At 38.6% G+C, this 17,411-nt stretch overlaps 1 protein-coding gene across 1 annotated transcript in view; it reads right to left on the bottom strand.

Moving 5' to 3' along the window:
- The window catches only part of IARS2 (isoleucyl-tRNA synthetase 2, mitochondrial), a 1,410,425-nt gene that overhangs the window by 1,116,569 nt on the left and 276,445 nt on the right, over window positions 1-17,411 (bottom strand). Inside the window, exons 6-7 of the mRNA XM_044061644.1 lie at window positions 16,076-16,185; window positions 14,676-14,766 (exon numbers count right to left, since the gene is read on the bottom strand). Of these exons, the coding sequence (XP_043917579.1) occupies window positions 14,676-14,766; window positions 16,076-16,185 (201 nt within the window). The remainder of the gene's footprint in view (window positions 1-14,675; window positions 14,767-16,075; window positions 16,186-17,411) is intronic.

Raw genomic sequence — 17,411 nt, 5'->3', positions numbered from 1 at the left:
TTGAGCCCCTGCAGCTGTAGGATCCTGAACTACTTCTCCCAGCTCCTTGAGGATATCTCTCTGGAGTCTGGTGAAGTGACAAAGATAATTCAGCGAACGCATAGCAAAGGTCGCTGAGGAAAACATCCGCTTGCCGTACCTATCCATGGTCCTAGAGTCCTTATTAGGAGGATGGACGGGCACGGAAGGATCTGCAAGTTCCTTTTGGTGGCCGCAGCCACCACCATGGCATCAGCGGGACACCCTTGGTTAGGAATTGTTTGTCACTAGGGGCAGTGATAAATTTAGAAGGCCTCCTAGGGACTGGCTCTACAGAGTCAGGAGCTGTCCACGCCTTCGTGCAATAACCTGCATAAGGGGGTCGAAGGCGGAGACACCCAGGAGGTGGAGGGCCGAGATCCAAACGCCTCTAGGTATACTGACTCATCCTCAGAGGGATTGTTGGTGGGCCAGTTTCCCCTCTGTTTGAGAAGTTCTAGGATGTCTGAAAAGGAGACATCCTCAGAGGGGATTCTAGGGGTTCCCTCTGTCTCATCAAAGTCAGTATCCAAGTGACAGACTCGGGAGTCTACATGCTTCCTCTTACAAGTCCTCTTCCTAGGAGGATCTCCCGAAACATCAGGAGAATCCTCGGAAGAGGGGGAAATTCCCAATGGGGAAACCTGAGGCGGAGGATCTCTGGGTCCTGTAGCAAGAGAAGTGGCAGAGATGTCAACAGGTACCATAGAGGGAGGAGCTACGGGAACAGACTGCTGACTGATACCAGTGGCCAGTACACTCTTCATCACCTCGAATGCTCCCCTCCCAGGCAGGTCTGAGAGAACCCGCTCCGAAGAGCTAGGAACTCCAGGAACCACCGAAAAGGAAGTCTCCGAGGCAGATGTCGGAGCCGAGCTCACCAAGGCCGAGGCTCCAAGGGGAAGAGCGGGCTCGGACAAGGGTCCGATGCCACTCACCCCCTCGGAGGAGACCATGGAAGCCCGACCACCGAATCCCTCTAAGGAAGAGGAGATAAGAGTAGGGGCTGAAGGAACAGAAGGGGGTATCCGTCCTCCAGCCGTAGCAGTAACCATGCCCGAAGACTCCAACGCCAAGCTCTGGGGTAGAGTTGAAGGAGGAACTGTAACGGGGTGTGGACCAACAGTCGTCTGCTGAGACGGACTGTGTAGCATTTGGGCCAGTACCTGTGACTTGAGTAATCTACTGACCACTCTCTCTAGGTCATGATCTGACAACCTGGATGACCTTGAAGATCGGCTCCGATGGCTCCGTTCCAATAGAAGAGGCGGCGGAGCCGAAAGTATCGGCTCCAAGGAAGGAGACCTCGACCTCTTCCTGGAATGGGCCATCGGAGCCGATACCACTGATCCTGTCGGCACCGACTTCTCGGAGCCGACAGAACGTCTCGATGTATCGGCTCCAGCCGGAGCCGATGCAGCCACCAAAGTAACGGTGTCGGAGCCGATCGGAGCCGACACCGATGCCTGTGCCACATGGGTGTCGGAGCCGATTGGAGCCGACATCGAAGTGGTCAAAACAGATTCGGCACCGATAGCCATCGGCGCCGAAAGCTTTGTGGATCCAGAATCGGCTCCAGCCGGAGCCGATCTCGACTCAATACGAGTCGGAGCCGAGGCCGCAGGCTTAGAAACAGAAGCCTGGGCCTTGGCAGTTTTAGTTGATTTTTGTGGAGCCGACTTAGCCGGAGAGCCCTCCGGCTTAAGAAGACCCCTGAGAATCAACTTGTTGCGTCTCTCCTGCAGGACTCTCTGGCTGAAGGAGTGACAAATAGCACAGGAGTCCTGCAGGTGAAGAGGGCCCAAACAATACAGGCAAGAAGTGTGACCGTCTGTCAGAGACATCTTCTGACAGCACGAGTCACACTTCTTAAAACCTGAAACCCTCTCCTTAGACATGGTGCCTAAACACAACACACACAGACACACCAGTCAAAATAAATTAAACAAAATACCAAGAGGTATTTTATAAAAACACCAACACACACACCCTAACAGGGGGGGGATGGGATAGGGAAAATTGACTAACAAAAATTAAAAGAGACAGGGATTTCTGTCAGAAAAAGGGTAGAAATAAATTTAAACTATCAAAAAATTAGTTTTAAACTAAAAGGGGCTTGAAATATCACAAATGTGAACTACTTACCAGGAGCTGGTAAAGAGAAGACCTCCCAAGCGAAGCGGCAAACGAGATCTGGGTACTTACTGCCTTGCATCATGGGATATGGGGCTGCCTCGAGCTGGTAAAAGGAGTTCTCGAGCTAAAGCAAGTGCCGAGTCGGAGCCGAGGATCGGCTCCGAACCCATCAAGCAAGAATGAAGGCGAGATTGACAACTTAACATCAAATTGTTTTCTTCATCCAGTTACTGGAAGGTCTTATAGTTTTAAGGGGTATGCTGAATGTAAAAACAAGAATCTTATATACTTAGCAGATTGCCAAAACTGTTCAGCTTTTTATGTAGGTAAAACCAACAGAAATTTTAAAGAAAGGATTTTACGTCACATGAGTGATATAAAGAACATGTGAAAATCAATGCTCTAGCAAATCATGTTATGGAGCATGTTGGCGATTCATTTAACTTTATGGTTCTTGAGACTCTTCAAGAAAATATAAGGGAAGGTGATATACACAATAAAACAGAGATCAATGAAGTTAAATGGATAGCCGACTTGCAGGCTGATCAAAATGCAATACTTCCAATAAAACCTGTGCTAAAGGGGCAGTGCCCCTATTAAGAAGTACTGAATAGTCAGAAAGGAGAGGTTGTCCCGTTCTAAAGCTTCTGATTGGTTGATTCTCGTACTTAAACAATTTGCTGTAGCAGAACAAACTGAGGATCTGAATAAGGCTATTAAGTTGTAAGCAATTATCCATTTTCTCTGCTGAAGCTGCAACTTATTTTCCTTTTGTTTTTATTGTTTTCAAGTTGTTTTATTAAAAGGATTTTAGCTCTGTGGTGGTCAGCTGTGGATATTTTGGTTGATGTGTTTTTCCTACGTTTCCTAAGGACATTTAGTGATACGTAGAGGCTTATTCTTACTTTGGTAGAAAAAGTCCTCATAATATTCAATATTCTTTTTCATTTAGTTGCTTTCTCTTAAAACTTATCAAATCAATCGAAGGTCCTTAATCCAGTCCTTCCCCCATGCAAGAATGGGAAAAAGCACATTCATTTTTCTTTTGTCATACACTTTTAACCAGGCATTTATTTTTACATTGCAGTGCCTACATTTCTTAAAACTGAACAAGAAGAAAGAGAGAATGGAGAAAGAAAGGAAAAAAGAACTACAGCACCTATTTACAGTCCCCATTACACTTCAAAATAACTGCGAAAACTTTACAGCATGCAAAGAAACCATACACCACAAAATAGTACTATTAAAAATGTTTTCTTTACTTGCATGTTAACTTTCTTTCCTCTATTCCCCTCTCCAAAGCATTTTTCCAAACATAAATTACATGAAATAGGGCATATAATTTATACCCCCCCCCCCCACAAGTCCAACAAATTCTAAAAAAAATCCAATATTTCCAGATTTTCTTGTACTGTCATTTCGTAAATATAATTATTGCACTGTAATCCCACATTAACTTACTGCTTTAATTACTGTTAATCTCGATCTCCCATATCCTGTCTCTGCTTCATTTCCAACATACTCTCATTTCTTCTAATCAACTCTCCTGCTTCCTTTCCTCTCTCCAACATTTTCCTTTGAATCAGTGGAAAAGATTTCACAGCTACAGTTTCTCTATGGTCTTTACACCAGAAGAACAAGAAGTAGAATCTCCTTCTGTTTCACAGTTCACTTTTTGTTGGACAAACTTTTGTATTTCTTCCTTAGCATGTACTTCATCAAAAAACGATTTTGTCCCTCCAGGAAAAGATACCTGAAGACAGCAGCTGGGTAAAGCAGTTTGACTCTCACCTGTGTCTCAACATTCCATGAAAAGTGGAATGAATTTACTCCTCTTCTGCCTGGTGTATAATGAGCAATCATTCTCCACAAACACTCTGCTCTGTCCCACTTTTAGTATTTTGGCCTCCTGAAACAGTATTATCAGAATCAATTCTTTCTGCTGGTAGGATTGTGTCTTTACTATTAAAGGCCTAGGTTGCTTTCTCAGACGGGTTTGGGGCATACACACAATGTGCCCTTTCAGCTAACAACTTCTGCTGTGGAATACCAGTCCAGTTGCTTATTTGTGCTTTCATAAAAAGGCATACAGTTTGTTCCTTCCAGCTTCTCTGGTATAGCTGAGAATCTCATTTTTTTCCTACACGCTCTGTCCTCTAATTCTTTTATTTTTTAAACATTTCTTCCTGAACAGTCTCATATTCAGCCAGCCTTTTCTTCATTTCAGCCTCTGATTTTTGCAGCTCTATCCCCCCATCTGAATACCTGTTTAAAGCTTCTTCCATTTTTTCCAGCCTTTTATTGTTTGTGCTGATATACTCCATCAGGGTTTCATTTATTTTAACCAGGTCTGTGTGCAGTTGTCTTGATGTTTCCTGTAGGTACTGAAGTCATGGTTAAAGGTTGCATTGTTTTTTTGCTGAACAGCTGCAGAACATTCCCCAGTCAGTGTTTCTTCCTCACTTTTCATAGCTGTTTTTTTCCAGGATGTCTGGTTTTTTTTCCTGGCATCCAGGCAATACACTTACTAGCCAATTACTAAAATTTGCCCATAAACACAAATGTCTACTGGCCTTCTCTGTTGAGTTTCTGTTTTCACACTGGGAGAGCTGGATTGAAGCTATAACTCACTGTGCAGCCATCTTGGAAGGATCACCCTTTGTTATTTGAGTTATACTTAGAACCACTGGCAATGAAAATAAAGTACTCAGAAATTCAAGGATATAAGTGGCATGGTAATCAAGAAAAGTTGCCTTTATTTGGAGATGATATCATTTTGTACCTGATAAAACCAGGAAAGGATATCTCAGAGTTGTGGAACATTCTGAGACAGTTTCAAGTTTTTTCGGGATACAAAATTAATGAAGACAAACACAATAGCTATAAACTACGCACTCACACATGAATTGATTCAGGAATATCCACATTTATGGGGACATATTAAAATAAAGCATTTATCAGTATGGGTTAAAAAGAATTCTGCTATGGCAGCTAAGGATATGTGAAAAGACACTAAACAAAAGATAATATGAAAACTGTGTGAAAATGTTTGTGTGAAAGTGTTTTACTTCCCTTTAGATTTATACACAGGTGAGGCATATTTTTTATCAACCAGAGGAGAAGTTCTGGTTAGGAATTAATAGTTGATGGATTTTATTTGGGAGGGGAAGAGGGCAAGAGTCAAATGGGATATGATGATCCTTCCAATAAAACAAGGTGGTTTGAAATGACCTGATTTAAAGGGGTACTGCAGAGCTACACAGTTAAGGCTCCTATACATAGCCCACACAGAAAGTTATGATTCAAAGTGAAAGGTATGATGATGAAACAGGGGAGAAGCTTAAGAAATAAGGACAGACAGATTTTGGATGAAGAGCCTCAAGGAGAACAATAACTACACACAATACTATACATTCATAAAGTAGCACCATCTCACGTTGGACGCTGTATTACTGAAGAGATGGTGGGATTGGGAGATGCACATACTTTATTGGGAATAATTTAGAGTAGGTGAAAAATAAATGGAAATGCATTATTTTGTAGAAAGATACAAATTAAGAATAAGTGAAATTATGAAATATAGGGAACTGCACATAATTTGGATATAGCATGATAGGGAGGTCCAGGGTAATGCCCTGCAAAGACCTAAACTAGTGGAACTGATTGGGAAACACAATGGCCAGAAGTCAATAATACAAGACAAGAAGTAGAATGTATAAGGCAATAGTAAGGAGCAATAAAAGGTTAATTAACAAACAAATACAGGGTTGGCAAAAGGTGGTGGGTAGAAAAATAATGGATACAATGGTTAGATATCTGCATGACCCCTGGGTTGATTACCAAGTTCAAGAAATACAGGATATTTGCCCTTAAATGCCTGTACAAATACTTCTACTTACCAGAGAGACTACACAAAAATTGTTCAGATGTTAATGATGTTTGTTTGACATGAGGTCAGGCTCAAAAAAGACATTGGCAACATATATTCTGGATGTGCCCCAACTTAAATAAATATCAAGAGGAACTGTAGAAATTGGTCAACTTACAATATGGTGGCAACAGTGCTAGCAGCTAGTTTGGGAGTTCTGCTCTAAAGGATCAGTAAATGGCAAAAAGTCAACATTCAAGTGTAGAAAAAGTTTGGTTGCAATTACATGCCACTATATGCCAACCACGAAAACAATTAATAGGGAAAAAGGCAGCTAAAAAGTCAATTTGGGCACATAATTCAACAGAAACAACAGTCTAAGAGAAACAAGTTAGGAAATGTCAGGAAAGAGAACAATCTAACACAAAGACTATGGAGGGCACCCCAGTTGCAATGGAGAGAAAAAAATGACCAAATACACACAATAATTTTTTAAATAAGCAAGACACTATCAAATTACACTGCAACAACAAATAAGATGATGATGGAAATAGATGGGACTCTAACCAAATATGCTGGAGAGCTTTCCTAAATACAGACAGCAAAGGGAAAAATGAAGGCTACTCTGACTGAGCATGAAACAGAACACAAGGACATTTACCAAAAAAACTGACTAAACTGGAAGATAGAAAAAGGGAGAATCCAATCATGGTGATAGCAAAAAAGATGAAAGGAGAAAACTGTAAGAAATTCATGGCAGACTGCGTCCATCAATGGACAGGAATCTTGCTGCAAAAGATAAAAATAGAAAGAGTATATAGACATTCCAGGAAAAAATAAATAAAAACGGCAGAACAACCCAGACTGATGGTCCTAAAATTACTAACCTAAAGCTAAAAGAAAATATTTTATGCAGTTTATGGAAAAAAGAAACAAATCTAAAAACCAAAGAATCTTGAATGTCTGTAGATGATAATTATTCTAAACTAACGAGTGAGATGTAACACACTGCATTAAAAAAATGCAGAGTTAAATCTAAAATTCAAGCTGTATCTCACTCAATTTAGGGTATTTACCCTTTGCAGCAATGACCCTTGAATCCACAAAAGAAGATACAGAAGAACTTGTCAGAAGATGGGAATAGTAAAACAGAGACAGACAGAAAGAGAGGAGAATTAATAGGGAGCAGTGACTTGGCAAGAAGACATAGATGAGAAAGCAAAATGAGCACTCAGATAAAAATTTCCAGCAAAGGCATTTGCAGACTTTCAGAAAAAGCTGCAGGATTAAATCAATGAAATCAAAGTGTTGTCCAGGAAAATTAGAGACTTGGCAGAAGCCAATACCATAGAGATTATGATGGAGAAAGAAGAAGAATATCAAAGCAGTGACTGTTGGTGTGCAGCAACAGGACTTGTTTAAAATATCTGGGACTCATAGTGACTGAGTAATAACAATAATAAGTAGTATATAAAAAAAAAAAAAGGGTTGTATGTTTTGCTAAAAAATACATTTAAAATAATAATTTATTGAAATTGTGACTAGAAATTAATTGTTACATAGAATGTAAAGGGAATACAAGCTGATGTGACTTCTGAAAGACGAATGGGGATGTAAAGTGGGGGATAAGAATTGTATCTCAAAGAAATGCTAGTTAATGGCAATGCTAGAGGATGTAAGACAGAAAAAGGAGGTGTAGGATAACAAAAGAAGTAGCAGCTTAAAGATCATGTACAATGGAGAAGTCTTACCTGGCCCAGCTGTTGTATCGATGCTGCCCTTGTATACTTGGGTGAAGCCATGTTCAATAAAAAAAAAGCTGCTAAATCATGTGTGGAAAATTAAAAAATATTTCCTCCATAAAATCTTGTTGTTTAGTTGTACTTCTCTGTGAATGCCTCCTTCAAGCTACACCATCACACACTTTGCATTGCGATGACATGAGGTAGGAGCTACTTTCAGCTTAAATAATGTCTTTCATGGTAACATTCTGACAGGTATTAAACATTAAAAATATAAAAAAAAAAACAACAGACACCTGAACAAGGTTAATATGTAATTAATACAACTGTTTTCAGTTGCATTCATTAAACATTACCATTGTCTGGGTGTCCCATATTTGAGTTTGTCTTTTTACTGTTTAAAACATGCTTCCTGGTGGAACACCCTCCCCCCTTAGTGACAACAAGCAGAACAACAAAAATAAACAGTGCCTCAACATTTCAATATCCGCTGCATTTTAGTTGTACTTGCTCTTCATTAAGGGAAATGGGTATTGTCTTAATATGCTGTTTTCTTTTTCTACCTTACTGTACTAAGTGGAAGCTGAGACATGAAACTTCTCCCTGGCAGGACATCAAAGTTAAGACCATCACAGATGCACCACAGGATGAGGGACAGCACTGGCTGTGATGGTGTACTTCTTTTATGTCCTATCTTTCACAAAATTGTTTTATGGGAAAAATAGCACTGTGACAGCCATTAGCCAAAAGCAAACATCACTACAACGTGGAATGGAATGCAAGCATGGCATTTCATTTTGCTGCTTGACATATGACTTTTAAGCTACTCAGTATAAGGCCCATCAGAAGAAAGCTAAGAAAAAAACAAACATGAATGGAGAGTACGTTGGATGGGATAAGTGGGGTAAAAAGAAAATACAATTGACTTGACCACTTGGGTCATTAAAAAAAAACAGAACCTTAATCAATACATAAATAAATTAATCAATAAATAAAATCCTGGCAATATGAAAAAGATAATAGTAGGATAAGGGAATAAAGGTTGGTCTCAAAGTTAGTATGATAATTAAGGACTTGTTGGCGAGTTAACAGAAGGAAGCATTTATGGCAGTGGACACATAAGGGATGAGGGACTAGCTAAAAGAAGAAACTACAATAGAAGAGGTAGGATTAAAAGAAAAAAAAAATCTGACTGGCGAGGGAGGACGGCTGTCAAGACATGTTACAGAAAAGGGAATGGCAAGGAGAAAACAGACATTCAATGAAATACCAGAGTCTCAATGAATAAAAAAAACCAGCAAAAATTAAGTTACAAGTAAGATATGGATGTAGACGTCGGCCTCTGAGTGAAACAGGTAATTAATTGTGTCTTTGAAAATGAGTATAGGGAAGCTTTAAAGAATAATGGACAGTTATAAAGAAAGCGGGGAAGTGACAAAAATTAAAAGTTACAGGAGAAGGAGATAGTGCTACGGAGGAAAAAAATCTTTGGACTAGCAAAGGACAGCTATCAAACTAGGTTAAGTGGAAAGTAAGCTCAACAAGGAGATACATTATAATTGTGCAGCTTGCAAATAATAAACAGGGGTCATATTTTTGAAAGTAAGAGTATAACACGTGGTGATTACAACAGGTTGGGTAAGAGAAAACAGAAGAGGGAGAGGGAAAAAAAACAATGATGGTGCACTGTCACTAAATAATGGAAATACATGCAAACAGAGTTAAGAGGTGTTAAAAATGAAAAGAAAAAAAATAAAGCGGAAAATGATTTTCCTAAATTAAGGAAGAGAACTTATGGAAAGGATAAGTAATTTCGAATACATGAGAGTAATACAGAGATCCTGGTCAGAGTGGACCTCTGAAAAGGAGAGAAGGGGAGATGGTTAAGGCATTTAAGATAGCAAGCAGATACGCCGCATAAAATGAGGATAAGAACAACAGCAGAATGTCCAGGGAATGTTCGTAGTTTTTTTTTGTTACTCCATTTGAAAAGGAGAGGAAATGAGATAAAATTTAAAGGGAAAATAGACTGAGGCCCAGAAGCCTATTTTTAACTCAACAGACACAAACGGAAATTAGTATGCTAAGATGGATGAAAGTCGCAAGGATAAAGACAAAAAAGTGCAATAACATAAGAAAAAGAATTAGAAACCCTATAAAGTACAGCGGTGTAAGTACAACTTACCATAACTGTAGATGTTAAAATGATCACTGCTGCAGCAGCCTTAGCTATATGGAGTTATATCATGCATAGGATATAACATCCAGTTTCCAGAGATTCAGGGCACCTTCCATGCACCCAGTCAAGTCAGTTAGTCAGCTCCAGGAAATGAGAATGCTCTAGAGGATTTCATTAGATATTTACACACAACAACTAACTTCTTAAAATTTACTTATTATCTAAACATGTAATAGAGTTTTTAGATGTTACACTAAAGAAATCTGAACTTATGCAAATATCTAGTAGCATTTATGTAAAACCTACCAAGAGGAATGCCCTTTTGCATAAAAGAAGTATGCACCCGTGACATATTCCACGCAATGTACTTAAAGGGCAGATATATAGAACTTTAAGACTACATAGTAATGGCAGAGATGTGCATACAGCCCCATCACAATTTAAACCAGATTTTTTAGAGAGAGGCTACTCAGAAAAAGAAATAGTAAAAGCTATAGAAGAAGCTTGGTTACATAGGGCTGATAGGTGTAAACCATACTTTGATTATACAGCTGAAGAATCAAACACTAGCCAAGATAGAATGGTTACCAATGATACTTTTAGAGTTACTTTTCAATATTCTAGTGATATCAATGAATTCTGTGGCATTATAAAGAATGAATTAATTAGTATAGTTGGTACAACACCATCCTTCTCTTTTAGAAACAATAAATCCATAAAACAACACTTATGCCATAGGAAGAGCGTAAACAAAAACTTGTATGAATCTACCAGGATAGGAACATTTCCATGTAGAAAGTGCACAGCATGCAAATATTTATATACTAGTTCCTTTTACCATCATCCCTCTTTGAGATCCACACTGAGAATGCGGTAATATGCAGACTGTAAATCAGTCAATTTGGTCTATTTTTCTTTCTGTGAGAAATGTCATGCCTGCTATGTAGGTAAAACAAATAGACAACTCAAAGACAGAGTGCTTGAGCACATCAGGGATGTGAAGAACAAGAAAGAAAACAATTAGCAGTAAATGTGCTACAAAATGACCCTACACATAGTTTTAGATTTTTTGTTTTACAAGTATTAGATGTAGATATTAGAGGGGGGGACCTGGAGAATCGCACAGAAGCAGCAGAACAGAAATGGATTCTTCTGCTAAATGCTGAAAGATCTCCAGGTCTTAACAGCACTTCTTCATTAAAACCTTTTCTGAAGGCACGCCCTCTTAGGCATAAATAAAGAATGCTGTTTTTATTTCACATAGTTTTTATATAGTTTTTACACAGTTCTTAAATGTTTTTAAAATGTATGCAAATGCTTCTGAGTATGTGTTTTATATTGTATGTTATGTACTATACATCCACACATTTTAAAATACTTTGTTCACTTTAATTGATGTGATTAATTTAGTCAGCTGACTTTGTAGAGGATTATTTAGGATGAGGTGGTGGTGCTGCGGTAGCGTTGTCGCCTCACAGACGTTGCCCGTTCGATTCTCAGTTAGAGCGTCTTCTGTGTGGCAACATGCGTGAATGGGCGTTCCTTCGTTGAAGGTTGTGCGTTAGGCCCGGCAAGCCAGCATGTAAAACTCTACTGCCAATCATTAGCAGACTGGAGTTCCGCTGTGGCGACCCCTAACCGGGAAAAGCCGAAAGACACAAACACAAACATTTAGGATGAGCACTGTCTTTGAATGCTGTCTGATGAAGCGACTGGATGTCGTGAAAGCTCTTACTTTGTGTGTATTTTTGTTGTTTTACTGAATAAACAGTTTACAGTATGTTTCTAGCCTTGCAGGCTTAGTGCAGTATTTTGTACTTATTAAATCTTAGAAGTCCCCTGATCTAGTCTCCATTCTTGGGGATCTGCCCTCCTCCTACTCAACTTGTCTGCCACACAATTTCACTCTGATGGAATTTAAGATGCCTGTAAAGTGAGACTGTGCTGTGAAGTTATATCCCATGGCTATTCTGAAAAGGGGAGTATGACCTGGTTCCTCCTTAATTGCTGATGTACGGCTGATGTACCACATCATTGTGGCACTGTCTGTAACAACTTGAAGAGGTTCTGGAAACAAAAGATGATTCAGAGAGCTGAGTACCTTGATCAGAGCAAGCATCTCTTATTTTTAGATTCTTGTGTCTGTCTTTGATGTCCCACACACCTTGTACTTTTACCAATCATAGATGACATGAGACCCAAACTCCTGAGATATTCCCACTCAGTGACTGAAGTCCGAGTAGAAAATCTTAGAAATACTGTAGATCTACTTACAGATCTATTTTTTCTTGTGGAAAAAAATCTCTGAAGTCAGGCATCCAGCTGACACCCCAGATACACAATCCTATGTGAAGGAGTCAAAAAAAGACTTTTCCAGCTACTGTAATAGATCTTTATCCCAAGCATGAGATTGTTGACACTTCAAAAAAGATCTGCAAAGATAAGCAAGCTGTGTAAATATGGAAAAATGTGGATATCCTGTTGCCTGCAATGAGCTATAACTGGGACTAGACACTTTGAGAATACTCTTGGTAAAGTGGATAATTGATACTGTGATCCATACACACAAAACCTTAATAAAAACGCTTGAAGTCTGGATGAATAGGGATGTGATGAAAAGCATCTTTTAAATCTAGTGTTACCAGGAAACTTGAATGATGAAGATGAGGTAATAGGTTGTGGCCAGTTGTTATATACTATGCAAGGTATAACCCCTCATATAGCTAAGGCTACTGCAGCAGTGATCAATATGATGAATATCACTAGTGAAAATACGGGACTGAAAATATTGTGATGAAATGAGAGTGGGTTGGTACAGCTAAAAAAAAGAAACAATGTGCTAGCATACCTTTGGAAGAAACACATCTCCATGGGTGGCAGAATGAAAAATGAAGTACAGTGGTAAAATATTGAGCATTAGTGGGGAAAGAAATTGTGATTATTTATTCTGATCGCTAACCTCTTCTTAAAGAAAAAGTAGATAACAATTATGAACCACAGTTATGAAGTATTTACAACAATATGGGCTAAAAGCTAGCTAGGCCAATACTTAGACTTATAAATTTAGATCAATGTGGATTTGTGGGTGGTAGGCAGACTTCTGCAAATTTTACAAAAGCATCAATGATGCAAAAAGATGCAGAAGTAAATATAAGATATTAGGACTGGATGCTGAAAAAATGTTTGCGACAGGGTAAGCGGTTTATTTTTAAAGAACTATGCAAGCCTTTGGATTCCCACAGGAATGGACACATTAACTGACAGACTGTATACCGATGAGGAGGTTAACTTGAAGTGTGAGGAAAAATCATTAAAAAAGAAAAGTCTTACAAAAGGAACTAAGCAAGGGTGTCCAATAACCTGACCATACCTCTAAACCTCTTAGAGCAAGAAATCTGGACAAGGACATAAACAATGGGGGGACAAAGGCCAAAAAATAGGGGCAGTTTTTAAATACTACGCGTACAAACATAGAGAGGCAATACCTTGCTAACCAAGAAAGACATTTGAAGACTTTGACAAATTAAAAAACTACATCCAACTAGCACAATATAAAAATAATGAAGATAAAACGAAGGCAATATTACTGAATGTTATATCTATTTATTAACTAGTAGAGCCGTTCCCATTTTTGGGAGGGGGCATGACAAAATGAGATACTTAGGAGTATGGCTAAAGCATACTACCCTGCTGACTGATTTGACATCACAGTTTTTATCTCGTCTATTGTTGTTTTCATCTACTAGAAGTTGAACCCCATTATCTTCTTTTTTTTCCACATTCCTTTGCTTTATACAAATGTTCATTACACTTCTATACTCTTTCTAATACATCTACAGGATCTCTAGGTCTTTTTCTTGTCACAGGCCTCCAGAGTTTGGCTATTACTCTTTTTACTTTTTGCTGTTGAAGTCAACATGCTGAAAGGTTTTTCACTCTGCAGTTATCAAAACACTTGTTTAACAGCAGCCTTTGTAAAGCCAGTCATCTCACCCAAATACTCCTATTTTCCTTTCTTCATACCGAGATGTTCAGCTCTTGTTTGTACAAACAAAAAAGCTGAAACTCTCACTGTTTTTCGATGTGTACATATACATATATTTACTCTGCATCAATGCATATTCTTTTATTCTTATACAGTTCAAGCCAGTATTTGTTAATTGGTAATTTTATTTAAATTATTTATGAGGCTAAGTAAACCTGTGTCTGGGTCAGAAGGATAATGCTAAATGCAACACAAGTATGGGACATTTAGTGCGGATACTCAAGCAGCACATTTTTGGGGAGGAAAACGCAGCACTCAAAAACAACAATGTAGACCACAGTGAGAACATGCAGAATTAAACACAGGCAGTGATCTTAAGTCAGGGTTGAACCCTGGACATATGAGATTAATGACGATCATTCATATGAACTATATGTACATCATGCTGCTTGGCCTATCCATTCCGGATTAGAGTATCCAACAAGTTAAAATGTAAATCAATCTATAACTGTGTTAAGAAAAATAAACAATTGCTGTTAATTAATCATGCAAGTACAGATCATTCAAAGCCTAACCGGTGCAACTAACTTTTTTTTACTGAATTGGGTGTATATTTGTGACTTTGTACACCAACAAATACAGTGTACATTTTTATAAATCCCAAGTTATGCTACAGCAATGAAGGATGTCATTCATAATGCATCTTTTGAAATTAAATTAAAAAGCTTAAAATAGTCCAGCACTTACTCTGAGCTGGGTATATAGCATACTGCCTGATTGGCTGGAACAGTCCAAGGCTGGGTTGTCCATATTAGCACACTGACTTTGGGAGCAGCACCTAGACATTATAAACAATATACAAAGCTGTAAACATTAGTTATGTAAAAACCAAAAGTATCAAATAACTATTATGTAATCCATATGTACAATTCACTACGTGAAAAGAAGCAGACCTCTGATTTATAAGACAATAAGGTGGTTACTAATCAGTCTGTCCGCACTACGTTTCTTTAGTAGCCATCAAGTGAAATAACTGTAAGCAACTAGTAAAAACACTTTTTTCTATGATGGATCAATATTCAAAACAGCTTACTAAAAACAATGGGCAATAAGACAGAATGGGTGAAAAACAACAGTCTGACCCAGCCTTTCACTGTTAACTCTATATGACACAATTACTGGTGTTTAATACAATATTACACTTCATATCTATGCCTAATTGCACATACTTATACTGTACATACTTTAATATTTTTACCTTATGTTGCTCGTCTAGTAAGGATGAAAGAGACAAACACTGTGGGTTCTGTTGAAACAGCTATATTATGTAACAACACATTAGAAATGAAGCTAAATAACTTTACCTTATATACAAACTAGCCGTCTCATACACAGATGCTCACACACTGGTTGTACTCACAAAATGGCACTGAATCTAGCATGTGCCTGCTATTTATATGCACGCTCAGGTCTTCAGAAATGCTTCTTAAAAGGTACAACACACGTTATTCTACACTTTACGTATACCTTGTTTAATATATTTGTTGATCTGACTCTCCATCAATTATTTAATCTACCTCTTCAGGTGTGTACTTATTGCTCTATCATTCTATTTGTCTCATGTATAAATGCTCTGATCAATGAAACCCAAGTAGTGGCTGAAAAGAGTCAACAAACCAGCCCAACTACCCGGTCATCACATAGCATGTAAGAAAGTAAATAAATAAAATGTGCCTTCACAGACACTCTAAAGGCGACAGCCCTGGATGCTAAAATGTTGTAAGTAAAAACACTTTTCTGTCTGTTAAAGGATCATTAATTCAAACAGTCTTTGTAAAAACAATGAGCAATAAGACAGAATGGAGAGAGAAAACAGCAATATGTACCTTAACAGGCACTCCAAAGCAGCAGCAATGGATAGTAAATAAAGAGCAACAACCCATATGGCATTCACTGTGACAAGAGAAAAGCAGATGGGAAAAAGGACAAAATACTATGCACTACAGCAGCACCTGTGCCTGGAAGACATACAAGATGGAAAACTGAAACAAAAAACTACTGCTGTATATGAGACCAGTCCACCTGAACTAGGGTAAGGATACAGCAAAGAGTATGGTGTACCCTAAAGAAGTGACACAATAACATACCTAATGCAGACTCCAGTTTAACTGGGGATCTGATCACTGGAAACTTTACATACACAGATCGACTAACATGTTGAGAGTTGTACTCCAATTCTGCTTCTGCCAAAGCTGTTCTGGAGAGAGAAGAAAAATTAACACAGCGTAAAAATGCAGACCATGTTACTCATGAAATTCTTTTCTACTTTTCAAAATGCTTAACAAAAAAATACATTTTCATAGTATGTCCTAGTCCAGGAACCATTTTCACAGTAGGTCCTAATCCAAGAAGCAGGTTTACAGTATTAGCATTTCTTCTCTCTTCCAGAATTTTATTTTTATTCAAGCTTTCTGGATCATCAGACAATTTAGATTAAAATTATGTTCCACAGTTTATACACTTTAAGCAACTTTAATCCTTCTGTGTACCAACTACTTGAAATTCACATGTTATAATCTCGTCAATACTAGTAAAAGTGGTCAACTGCTCAGGAGGTCAGAAAAATAACATCATTCTACACTGTTGACAATAAAAAAACTTTAAATTTAAGAGTACATCTGTAACATAATCTTCATTACAAAAAAACTCTCTCTCTTTTTTTTTTTTTTTTTTGTAAAGCATACTTTTGATACCCAGGAGGCCAGTTCACAAAAGAAATGACCTTTAAAGGATGTTATACTGAACTCCCAACCATGGGACAAAATGCTCCTTGCAAAATGGATTTATGGCAGGTGGCCTTCTTCAAATAGTAACAGACATCTGGAACCAACTGTTAAAAGATGTTTGCACACTTTTCTGGCCTCACTGTCATCAGATGGTTTAAGTTTGTAAAATGGATTATTAAAATACCCCCTGCAAAGAGAGCTGGAGTTAATCATACCTACTGCAAAGAGAGCTGGGGTTAATCATACCTACTGCAAAGAGAGCTGAGGTTAATCATACCTACTGCAAAGAGAGCTGGGGTTAATCATACCTACTGCAAAGAGAGCTGGGGTTAATCATAGGTTCCTAGGTGTGTACTAGGCTAATGGCCCTGGAGCCACACGACCTTAGTTCCCAGTGCCTCTGTCAAGTAGAACCACTGGAGTGATCCCTGGGGTGAATTTTCTATTTCCCTTCCACTCATCAAGATTACTCTTGAAGAGGGCCAGTGAGGTGCTCTACTTGACATGTACTGTAAGTTAATTCCATAGCATGGGCAGTCTCTGGGTTATGAACCTGCACCTCCAGCATGTTCTGTTGATTGTGGTAATGAGGTTGAGGTCTCTGGAGTGTGTGGTGCGGAGGGACTGGGATTTCTTTAGATGCAACATTTCTAACCGAGCTGGGTCAGACATGGATTTGTAAGTCAAGCAGAGATCG

This window comes from Protopterus annectens, chromosome 1.part0 (assembly GCF_019279795.1).
Source record: "Protopterus annectens isolate FY-2018-M chromosome 1.part0, PAN1.0, whole genome shotgun sequence".
Classification (NCBI taxonomy): Eukaryota; Metazoa; Chordata; order Ceratodontiformes; family Protopteridae; genus Protopterus; species Protopterus annectens.
The sequence above is the reverse complement of the archived record's forward strand: the minus strand, read 5'-3'. Positions and strand labels throughout refer to the sequence as shown.